At 52.7% G+C, this 11,386-nt stretch overlaps 1 protein-coding gene across 5 annotated transcripts in view; it reads right to left on the bottom strand.

The window, feature by feature from the left end:
• Positions 1-7,185: 7,185 nt before the first annotated feature.
• Positions 7,186-11,386, bottom strand: part of tnk1 (tyrosine kinase, non-receptor, 1) — a 78,874-nt gene continuing 74,673 nt past the window's right edge. For 4 of the 5 annotated variants that reach the window (XM_041178886.1, XM_041178887.1, XM_041178885.1 and 1 more), the window contains 3 exons: positions 9,848-9,943; positions 8,449-8,559; positions 7,186-7,766 (listed from right to left, as the gene is read on the bottom strand). In XM_041178886.1, the coding sequence (XP_041034820.1) occupies positions 7,755-7,766; positions 8,449-8,559; positions 9,848-9,943 (219 nt within the window). In that variant the 3' untranslated portion in view covers positions 7,186-7,754. The remainder of the gene's footprint in view (positions 7,767-8,448; positions 8,560-9,847; positions 9,944-11,386) is intronic. The other variant, XM_041178888.1, reaches the window with a different exon arrangement.

Below are 11,386 nucleotides of genomic sequence, written 5' to 3'. Positions count from 1 at the left end.
CTACGTGGGACAATAAGCGGGGTTGCAATGACTTTAAGCTCCAGCGAGACATCTGTCTGAACCCAGTGAGAAGGAGGCTTCGGAAAGGCTTCGTGAAGCGGTCAGCGGGACTTTGGAGGGTCAGTGGGGGGGGTGTTGTTTGCCAACTCTGGCTCAGCGCGTTCCTGGAGGTTTCACCCACCACGACTGCCCACCTCAAACCCCCACCCACTCCCGCCATTGGTGACCCCCCCCACCCCCCCTCCAGCTGCCCAGCCTCCCCTCACGGGTGACTGGAAAACCAGCCGACTCTGCGCTGCCTGTCCAGGGTGACTCACCGCGCTTTTAAACAGCCTTTCTAACCCCGTTTTCGATACCTTTGCAACTAATAAAACCAAAGAGTTCAAAGAACAACATTTACGCACGACATCTTTATGGGTTTTTTGTGCTCGACGCCGGTGGGGCCTGGAGATTGGGTCGTGGCCTTGGCGACCCTTCCCAAACCGGGGTGCAGGGAGCAGCGGGAAAGGTCTGTCAGTGAAACGTCTCCCAGTCGGAGCCCCGACACGTGCCGAGGGAACGGCAAGTCGGACTTTAAACCTATCTATCTCGGTCTTAAATACACTCAATGACCTGGCCTCCACAGTCTTCTGTGGCAATGAATTCCATAGATTCACCACTCTCTGGCTAAAGAAGTTTCTCCTCATCTCTGTTCTAAAAGGTCTTCCCTTTACTCTGAGGCTGTGCTCTCGGGTCCTAGTCTCTCCTACTAATGGGGAACATCTTCTCCACGTCCACTCTATCCAGGCCTTTCAGTATTCTGTAAGTTTCAATCAGATCCCCCCCCTCATCCTTCTAAACTCCATCGAGTATAGACCCAGAGGCCTGTGAATGAATTCAGAAAAGTTGCAGAGGAGCTGAGGAACTAGGAGCAGGAGGAGACCATTCAGCCCTTCGAGCCTGCTCCGCCATTCAATGTGATCATGGCTGATCCTCTATCTCAACGCCGAACTCTCGCTCTCTCCCCATAGCCCTCCATGCCCCTAATGTCCAAAAATTTATCAATTCTTTTCTTGACTATACCCAGTGACCTGGCCTACAAGGTTTCTGGGGGAGAGAATTCCACAGGTTGACCACCCTCCGAGTGAAGAGATTTTTCCAAATCTCAATCCTAAATGCCCTTCCCTGTATCCTGAGACTGTGGCCCCTGGTTCTAGACGCCTCCCCCCCAGCCAGGGGAAACATTCTCCCTGCAGCCAGTCTGTCCGGCCCTGTCAGAATTTTATACGTTTCAGTCAGATCCCCTCTCGTTCTTCTAAACTCCAGTGAATCCAGGCCCAGTCCAAACCAATCCCTCCACATACGACAGTCCTGCCACCCCCAGTATCAGCCTGGTGTACCTTCGCCGCCCTCCCTCTATGGCCAGTATATCCTTTCTGAGGTAGAGAACAGCACCAGCACCATTTTGTGGAGCCCGCCAAAATGCTTTGTCTCGGAGGCAACAGCGACACCATCTTGAAAACCTGTAAGCTCCCTTTCTTTTAATGGTTTCTGGCCAATTCACACCTCTTTGGTGGATTACTGCCACCTACTATATCGGAGGAGGAGGTGCAAGGCAATGCCTGGCACCTCCCCAGTCATCGCAGCCTCACTGGATGCCAAGGTCACTGGCAGAGGGGTGGGGGAGCCTGTGCCATCATCCATAATGCCCCGGGAGGAGCCCACTGAGATGACAAGCAGCTCGTGCGCCAACGTGAGGTCACTCTGGACCTCCCTGCTCACCATTGATGGACGGGCACCCAGCTGGGATACTGAGTACTTCATCCATCTCCCACACTGGCACTGACCACCTGAGGTCAGTGTCTGTGTGAGGGCTGCAGGTCCGAGTGCAACCCCAGGAACCCCTGATTCTGTTCCTGGAGCTGCCTCTCAATGAGAGATGCCACTCTCTCAATGGAGGAGGCAGTGCGCTCGGCCATGAGGGTCAACACAGTGTTCACGCTCCACATGGACTCCTCCATCATGGGGACCATGGCACACAGACCCTCATGGATCTCCGCCAGATCTTCCTGCACATCCTGCTGGACACCCAGCACCTGCCGCCTGATGGACGACTCCAGAGGCCCATCATCTGCCTTTGACTGAGCATCGTCCTAGTCTCCAGCAACCCTCCGACTGCCGGCGCCCTCTTAAAGATGCACACACAATTAAAAAATGTCTTAAAAGCATTACTAAAAGATCCTTTACATGGAGCACATTCATGCCAGCAGGATTCCATGCGGTATGGTAGCGTAGTGGTTAGGCGACTGGACAAGTAACCCCATAGGCCTCAATCCATGACCCAACAGCATGAATGCAAATCCCACCATGGCTGCTGAGGGAATTGAAACCTAGTTAAGGTAAATCTAAATCAATGGTGAGTGTGTCAAGTGCGTTGTTATAAAACACCCATCTGGTTCAGTGTTGCCCTTCGGAGAAGGGAGCCTGCCAACCTTACCTGGTCTGGCCTGCATGTGACTCCAGACCCTATGGGCATGTGGTTGTCTCTGAGATGGTCAAACAAGGCACTCAACTGTATCCAGGGCAACTAGGGGTGAGGTAAAAATACTGGTCTTATCAGCCATGTTCAGATCTCATAAATAAAATTATGACTTGCGTTTGTATAGCGCCTTTCACGTCCATGGGCTTCAAAGTTTTACTTCTCTCTGTCCTGCATTTGATCTGATTGGAGGAGGGTGAATGTTGGTGGGAGGGTGGGGGTGGGGGTGGGGGTGGGGGGGACTCGCGAGCTTCCTGTCTGTGGTCAATGAAGCCATTTTCTTTCTGGTCGGTGCTTTTCTGTGTAAGTTAATGAAGGCCCGACTGGGGGAAACGTTTCCGTCGGGGGAGTCACAGGAGCCCAGCTCCCCTACCGCCCGCTTCCCCTGTTCCCCCAGCCACCACCCCCCCCCCCCCCCCCCGCCACCCCCTCAAGTCAGGAATCTCATGGCCGCCCGTTCTTCAGGGGGCGTGTGAGGGATCCAAAATGGCAGCCGGCGCAGAACGCCGGCGACGCTGCTCTTGGCTCCCTGGTTGGTGGGGGGGGGGTGCTACGCTGGCCTGCTCCGTGTGCAAGGCCTGGATGGGTGAGGAGCAGGGGGTAGGCCCGAAGCCTGGGCAAGCGGCCCACCCACCCCCTCCCCCCAACCCCGACCTCTCGCTGCCGGTCAGTTCCTTCGGGCGCTAGGCAGGCCCAACCCAAAGGGTCCTCAGAGGGGGCAGCCGCCTGATGGGCTTTGTGGAGCCAGCGGGGTTGGGGGGGGTGGGGGGAGATCAGGAGGGGTTAAACCATGAGGAAGAGGTGGCTTAGGCCCTCCAGTATAGAAGATTAAGGGTCACGACACGTGGTTTTGGCATCACACGCTAGCTATCTGAACTAACTGGCCCCCACCGATAAGGGTATCATGGGTTAGGGAACCAAGGCGGGTCAATGGAACTAGAGATACAGGTCAACCATGATCTCGTTAAGTGACGGAGCAGGCTCGAGGGGCTGAATGGTCTCCTCTTATTCCCTCTGGCCCCCTTTTGACTGTGGCCTACGCCACCCCTTTTATTGCCGGCAACCCCTCCGAGCCTGGTGAAAAACCAGCACCAAATCCTGGCGCAAGCTTTGGACCCACCAAGCGAAGAGGTGGCGCAAGAAGATGGCCGACAAACATGGCGGACGGCGAGGCGCCGAGCACAGAAATTCCAGCCAAACGATTACTGAGTTCTGTTTATTATAAAAGTAAAGATATAACGGACAGGATGGAGGAGTGGGGGAGGGCTTTTGAGGCACTGGGCTGTCTCCCTGTCTCTGAGCTAGGGTTCGAGTCTCGCTCCAGGGCTTGTTGGCCTGGGGAGGGGGCGCGTTCTTAAAGAGGCCCCAACAGGTTGAATGGCAACTTGCAAATCCTTCTGGCACTCGCCAGGGGTAGGAAATCGGAGACTCTGCTGTCACGGCCCAGGGTGCAACATGCACGTAAAAGCCCATGTTGCCACGGCAACCCGGACCCCCCCCCCCCTCCGATCGATCAGCTTGGCGCCAGCGGCACGGGGTTCGACCCTTGTTCCAGCGGGGGCACATTTGGCGCCCGCCTCCTCGTGGCGGAAGTGGTGTGGCGCTGGGGGTGGGACCTGCCCGCGATCAGGGGACACTGAAGAAGAGCAAAATAAAACAATGGCTGGATAAACCCAATGGTGGCAGGTCGGAGAAGGAGGTTATACTGTCAGAGGGATGGAACGCAAATCTCAGGAGGGTGACCCAAACCCCCAGCCTCTACCAGCTGGAATGACAAGGGCGGTGGGCGTATGGGAGCACCACCGCTTGCCTGGACGAGTGCAGCTCCCACAACGCTCGAGAAGCTCGACACCGTCCAGGACAAAGCAGCCCCGCTTGATTGGCACCCCATCTACAAACATTCACTCCCTCCACCACCGACGCACAGTAGCAGCAGCGTGTGTACCATCTACAAGATGCACTGCAGCAACTCACCAAGGCTCCCTAGACAGCACCTTCCAAACCCATGACCACTATCATCTAGAAGGACAAGGGCAGCAGACACATGGGGAACACCACCACCTGGAAGTTCCCCTCCAAGCCACTCACCATCCTGACTTGGAAATATATCGGCCGTTCCTTCACTGTCGCTGGGTCAAAATCCTGGAACCCCCTCCCTAACAGCACGGTACGTGTACCTACACCACATGGACTGCAGCGGCTCAAGAAGGCGGCTCACCACCACCTTCTCAAGGGGCAATTAGGAAGGATGCCAATAATGCCCACCCCCTATTATGAGGACGGGCAGGATACTGAGAAAGGGAAGGCTTGAGTTGAGATTGTGTAAGAACCCAGGATCTGAAATGGTGTTAACAGGGTAACAGGTCCCTTTCTAGTTGTGGCTGTGGTTTACAGTGATCATCTAGCATTGGTCGTGAGTTAAAGACCCAATGCTAAACCTTGATTGGGTAATCCTAATGCAGGCTGCCTCTCCCAGTGCAATACTGAGGGAATTCTGAGCTGCCAGAGATGCTGTCTTTCTAAACTGAGGCCTCTTGCTTGGAAAAGACCCACAGGCACTATTGGACGGACAGCAGAGGAGCTCTCCCCTCGTGCTCTGAGCCAATACTTAATCCAATTCTTAAAAACCACAGATTATGTGGGGAGATGGTGGCAGAGTAATGCCACTGGACTGGCAATCTGCCATCCTTAACCTGGTCTGGCCTACCTTATTTTTATTCATTTGTGTGGGCCCCACTGGCTGGGCCAGCATTTATTGCCCATCCCTAATTGCCCTTGCTCAGAGGGGCATTTAAGAAACCACCCCTGCTGTGGGTCTGGGGTCACGTGTAGGCCGGGCTTCCTTCCCGAAAGGGGCGTTAGTGAACCAGGTGGGTTTTGAACCACAATTGGCAATGGTTTCATCAGACTTTTAACTCCAATTTCACCACCAAACATGATGGGATTCAAACCTGGGTCCCCATGGCAACCCCCTGGCCCTCTGGATTAGTAACCCAGTAACAATAGCACTACGCCACCACCTCCCCTGTGTGACTGCAATGCGGCTGAGTCTTAACTGCCCCTCTGAAATGGCCGAGCGAGCCCACTCAGATCGAGGGCAATTAGGGACGGGCAACAAAGGCTGGCCTTGCCAGCGACGCCCACATCCCACGTAAGGTAAAAAAAAAAAATTGTGGGAGCTTGCTGTGCGCAAATTGACAGCTGTGTTTCCTACCTTCCACCGGTGACAACGCTTCAACTACTTCATTGGCTGCGGAGCGCTCTGGGACGCGCTCGTAGACATGAAAGGTGTTATAGGAGTGCAAGTTTTTCACAGACGTGGGGGGTGGGGGGCGGGCGATGCTTCAAGCTTCAGACGCTCAGTTTGAATTGAACTGGTTTACACAGAGTGTGAGAATGTCAGGAATGAACTTGCGAAAACCCTGGGGGCCCAATCAGCAAATCGAAGAGGCTCTGGAGACACTTGGAGAAGCTCCAACATAGGTTGACAAGGAGGAGGCCAGAACTGAGAAGTTCCACCAGGTAAGGCTGAACAGGCTGGGACTCTTTTCTCTAGAGAAGAGAAGACTGAGGGGTGACCTGATGGAGGGGTCTTTAAGATTATGAAAGGGGGTTGGATAGGGTAGTTGCAGAGAGGTTCCTTTTTCCATTTGTGGAAAGAGGTTAAACCTAGGGGCCATAAATTCGAACACACGAACTAAGAGCAGGACTAGGCCACTCACCCTGGTACCAAAATATGAATTAGAGGAGTTAGGCCACTCGGCCCCTCAAGCCTGCTCCACCATTCAATAAGAACAAGGCCGATCTGATTGTAACATCAGCCCCACATTCCTGCCGACCCTTGAGAACCTTTCACCCTCCCCTCGTTAATCAAGAATCTATCTAGCTCTGCCTTAAAAATATTCGAAGACTCTGCTTCCACCACCTTTTGAGGAAGAGAGTTCCGAAGATTGACTACCCTCGGAGAGAAAACATTTCTCCTCATCTCTGTCCTAAATGGGTGACCCCTTACTTTTAAGCAGCGACCCCCCTAGTTCTAGATTCTCCCACAAACATCTTCTCCACATCCACCCTGTCAAGACCCTTCAGGATCTTATGTGTTTCAATCAAGTTACCTCTCACTCTTCTAAATCCCAGTGGAAACAAGTCTAGTCTGTCCAGCCTTTCCTCATAAGACAACCCACCCATTCCAGGTATTGGTCGAGTATAAGATTCCCTGAGGCAGTCAATGAAAAATTCAGTTGGGAATTCAGGAGAAACTTCTTTATCCAGAGAGTGGGGAGAATGTGGAACTTGCTAGTGGACAAGGTCAATAGTTTTTTTAAATTAATTTATGGATGTGGGCTAGGCCAGCATTTATTGCCCATCCCTAATTGCCCCTTGGGAAGGTGGTGATGGTGAGCTGCCTTCTTGAGCAGCTGCAGTCCATGTGGTGTAGGTACACCCACCGTGCTGTTAGGGAGGGAGTTCCAAGGTTTTGACCCTGGTGGATACAGTTAAGGGGAAGCTGGATAAACACATGAGGGAGAAAGAAATAGAAGGATATGGTGATGGGGTGAGATGAAAAGTGGGGTGGGATGGGTCTGGTATTGAGCATAAACATGAGCATGGAGCAGATGGGCCGAATGGTCTGTTTCGGTGCAGTAAATTCGATTCAAAGTTAGAGATTTGGCTGGAGGAATGTTTTATTGAGAGTTGGGTATGAGGGTTCTCGACACATGGCCCAGACATGGGGCGTTCCCAATTCATATTCCCCATCCCAGTGCATCCAGATGCTCCAATCCATGGAGAAGTGAAGCTGTTCTGTTCACGGCCTTGCCCTTCGAATCAGGTGACTTCCTAGATCACGTGACTGGGTCATACGAACAAGTAGCAATCCTGTCTCATCTTACCCCCGCATAAGTCCAGACCGATCACATCACAGGAACTGAGTCCAAAACCACTGAAGCTTACTTCCAACAGTTTGGTGGAGTTGGGTAAAAGGAGATGAGGGGGGTCATTTACCCCCTATGCAGCTGGCGTGAGTCCGCTACCGAACACTGAAGGTCTTTGCATAGGATCCAACCAATCAGCACGTAGGTTGCTACAAGAAAACTGCGTCTCTCAGCTCGCCCGTACAATCGCTGCTCAAACTTGGATAACCATCCACCCCATAAAATGTCCTTAAAATTCTGGTCTCCGTTGCACCCACTGAATCCAGGTTCCTGCCAAGTTCCTTAGATTCCTTACGGGATGGTCAGGGTTTCAACTGAAAGGAGAAAACAATGGCTTTTATTCACAGAAACAGGTTTGGTTTGTATGACTGCATTAGTCCCAGATCCAGCACGGGGTTAGATACAAAGTAAAGCGCCCTCTACACTATCCCCATCAAACACTCCCAGGACAGGTACAGCACGGGGTTAGATACAGAGTAAAGCTCCCTCTAAACTGTCCCCATCAAACACTCCCAGGGCAGGTACAGCACGGGGTTAGATACAGAGTAAAACTCCCTCTACACTGTCCCCATCAAACACTCCCAGGACAGGTACCGCACGGGGTTATATTCAGCTGTATATTAGAGCTCCCCCTCACCCCGGTGAGTCCTGTCCTCCCGATGGTGTCAGGAAGGGGCATCCATCTGCACCCTGGCACTTCCAGTGATCCCTGTTGATGAGGGCATGTCTGCCAATCCCAGCCTTCCACCCTGCTGCCCGTGACCCTTGACCTCCCAACCCCGCCCTTGGCCTCAGGGATTACCGGGTGGCGATTGGAAGCGGGTGATCCTGGCAAACAGCCCCTACCCAAATACCCAGGGTCACCTCCGGCGGCCCCCTGTAGATGAGGTAACGCCGGGCAGCCCAAGAACTAACTGTGGGACATAGCGTGTGGCTCACAATCCCACATTGGGGTGGGGGGTGGGGGGGGCTGAGTTATCCCACCACTGTACCCACCTTCTTCCTCAGCACGTACTGGCTGGCGTTCTCCAGGCTCCATTTGAAATCCTGCAGGATATGTTGGCATTCCTCTTGGGATTTCTGACTCATGTCGTAAAGTAGTTGGACCTAATGGCAGTGAAGTGAAAGGAGCGTAGCGTCAGCGGTGTCTGGAGAGGGGGCTTCGGAGTTGTGAGGCAATAGTAAGGACCTCGGTCCATCTCGCGCACATCCCCCTCCAGGCGCGATGGTCCTGGAGTGTGGCTGCTCCATGTGGACTGCTCCAGCAGAGCCAAATGGCGGGTGAGGCAAGACCCCAGTGGGGGAGGCCTTTGGCTAGCAGAGGCCCCAATGGGAGACATTCAGCCCAGGCTAGTGCCCTCACCACAAGTCACTCTCCAAGTTACTCGCGTCCTGTACCTCAAGGTTCTTTCCCCCATGAATCTCTCCCCTATCAGACGTAGGAGCAGGAGTAGGCCATTCAGCCCATCGAGTCTGCTCCGCCATTCAATGAGATCATGGCTGATCTGATAATCCTCAACTCCACTTTCCTGCCTTTTCCCCCCCCATAACCCTCGATTCCCTGACTGATTATAAATCTGCCTACCTCAGCCTTGAATATACTTAATGACCCAGCCTCTGCAGCCCTCTGCGGTAAAGAATTCCACAGATTCACTACCCTCTGAGAGAAAGAAATTTCTCCTCATCTCTGTTTTAAATGGGAGACTCCTCACTGTGAGGTTATGCCCTTTGGCCCTAGACTCTCCCACAAGGGGAAACAACCTCTCAGCCTCTACCCTGTCAAGCCCCCTAAGAATCTTACATGTTTCAATAAGTTAGCCTCTCATTCTTCCAAACTCCAATGAGTACAGGCCCAACCTACTCAACCTCTCCTCATAAGAAAATCCCTCCATACCCAGGATCAACCTGCCTCCAATGCCTGGATATCTTTCCTTAGACAGGGGGACCAAATGTGTTCATCCTCAGAGTTGGTCTTATTGGTCGTTTTAACACAGTCAAAACTTCACCTCCTCTCTACCCAGCCTTGTACCAGACAGCAGCTCCCTCTGTATGCTTGACTCATGGTAATTTCTGCCCTGCGATTTCTAGCGCTCCCTCCAATACCCCCTTGCCTCCCGTGCTGCCTCTAAACTCATCTCATACCCTCCCTGCCTGCACTGTGCCCCCATCGCCCACCTATTAAACCCCCACCTGCACCACCACCTCTCCCGCTCCCCACTATCCCGTCACTCTCCTAAGTACGCCCAAATCCGGCCTGTACTCCCTCGAATGCCTGACAGTCTCTCACCTGTCTGGTCACTCTCTTACCTATCTTACTACCCCCATGCCCACGCCAATGCCCCCCTCACCAGCCTGATATTCCCTCAACTACCCAAGGCACCTCTCCAGCTCCTACCTTTAAATGTTGGATCGCCTTCTGTACGTCAAAGTTGGTGATTTGTAAGGCTCCTCGACATTCCTCTGTGGTAACACCATGTACCGCCTCTTGTACCTAACAAGCAGCATTAACATTTCCAGAGTTATTTACTATTAGTGTGTGTGTGTGTGTGTGTGTGTGTGAGGGTAAGACTGTGTGTGTGTGTGTGTGTGTGTGTGTGAGGGTAAGACTGTGTGTGTGTGTGTGTGTGTGTGTGTGTGTGAGTGACAGAGTGTGTTTAGGTGGCATGTGTGTGTGAGAGAGAGTGTGAGAGAGAGTGTGTGAGGGAGAGTGTGTGTATGTGAGAGACAGTGTGTATGTGACAGAATATATGTGGAGAGAGAGTGTGTGAGGGGGAGGGAGTCTGTGTGAGGGAAAGAGTGGGTGGCAGAGAGAGATTGTGTGAGAAAGAGAGTGTGTGAGAGAGAGAGTGTGTGTATGTGAGAGAGAGTGTGTGAGAGAGAGTGTGCAGGAGAGAGTGTGCAGGAGAGAGTGTGCAGGAGAGAGTGTGTGAGGGAGATAGAGAGTGCATGTGAGGGAAAGAGTGTGTGACAGAGAGTGTGTGTTAGGGAGAGAGAGAGAATGTGTTGAGACAGTGTGTGAGAGAGAGTTTGTGTGAGAGAGTGTGTGAGAGAGAGTGTGTGGGAGAGAGTGTGTGCGTGCGTGTGTGTGAGAGAGAGAGTGCGTGTGAGGGAGAGTATGTGACAGAGAGAGTGTGTGTGTTAGAGGGAGAATGTGTGAGATTGTTTGTGAGAGATCGCATGTGAGTGTGTATGAGCGAGAGTGAATGAAAGTGTGTGATTGAGTGTCAGAGCGCGAGTGAGTGAGAGTGAGAGTGTGAGTCTGAGAGTGTGAGTTGTGTGAGAGAGTATGAGTGTGTTAGAGTTTGTGACTGAGCGTGAGATTGAGAATGTGTGTGTGTGTGAATGTGAGTGAGAGTGAGAGTGAGTGTGAGTGGGTGCGAGTGTGAGACTGAGCGTGCATGTGTGTGTTTGAGAGTGAGCACATGAGAGTCTGTGTGAGACAGTATGTGTGACTGTGTTTGTGAGTATGAGTGTGTGTGTGTGTGTGTGTGTGTGTATGTGTGACTGTATGTGTATGAGTATGTGTGAGAGTATGAGTGACTGTGTGTGTGTGAGTATGTGTGTGTGTGTGTGTGTAAGAGTATGAGTGCGTGTGACTGTGTGTGTGTGTGAGAGTATGAGTGTGTGTGTGACAGTACGAGTGGGAGTGCAAGCATGTGGGAGTGTATGTATCTGAGTATGAGTGTGAGTTTCACAGAGTCAGTTTGTGTGTGTTTATCAGGGCTGGGAATATTGACCACACTATTTACCACATAAAACCCTCACCATTAGCAAACAACAGCACAGCAGTACTGAGGGAAGGGGAGTACTGAGGGAAGGGGAGTACTGAGGGAAGGGGAGAACTGAGGGAAGGGGAGAACTGAGGGAAGGGGAGTACTGAGGGAAGGGGGAGAACTGAGGGAAGGGGGAGAACTGAAGGGAAGGGGGAGAACTG

The sequence above is a fragment of the Carcharodon carcharias genome, chromosome 33 (genome assembly GCF_017639515.1).
Source record: "Carcharodon carcharias isolate sCarCar2 chromosome 33, sCarCar2.pri, whole genome shotgun sequence".
In the NCBI taxonomy this organism is placed as follows: Eukaryota; Metazoa; Chordata; class Chondrichthyes; order Lamniformes; family Lamnidae; genus Carcharodon; species Carcharodon carcharias.
This window is presented reverse-complemented; position numbering and strand designations above follow the sequence as displayed.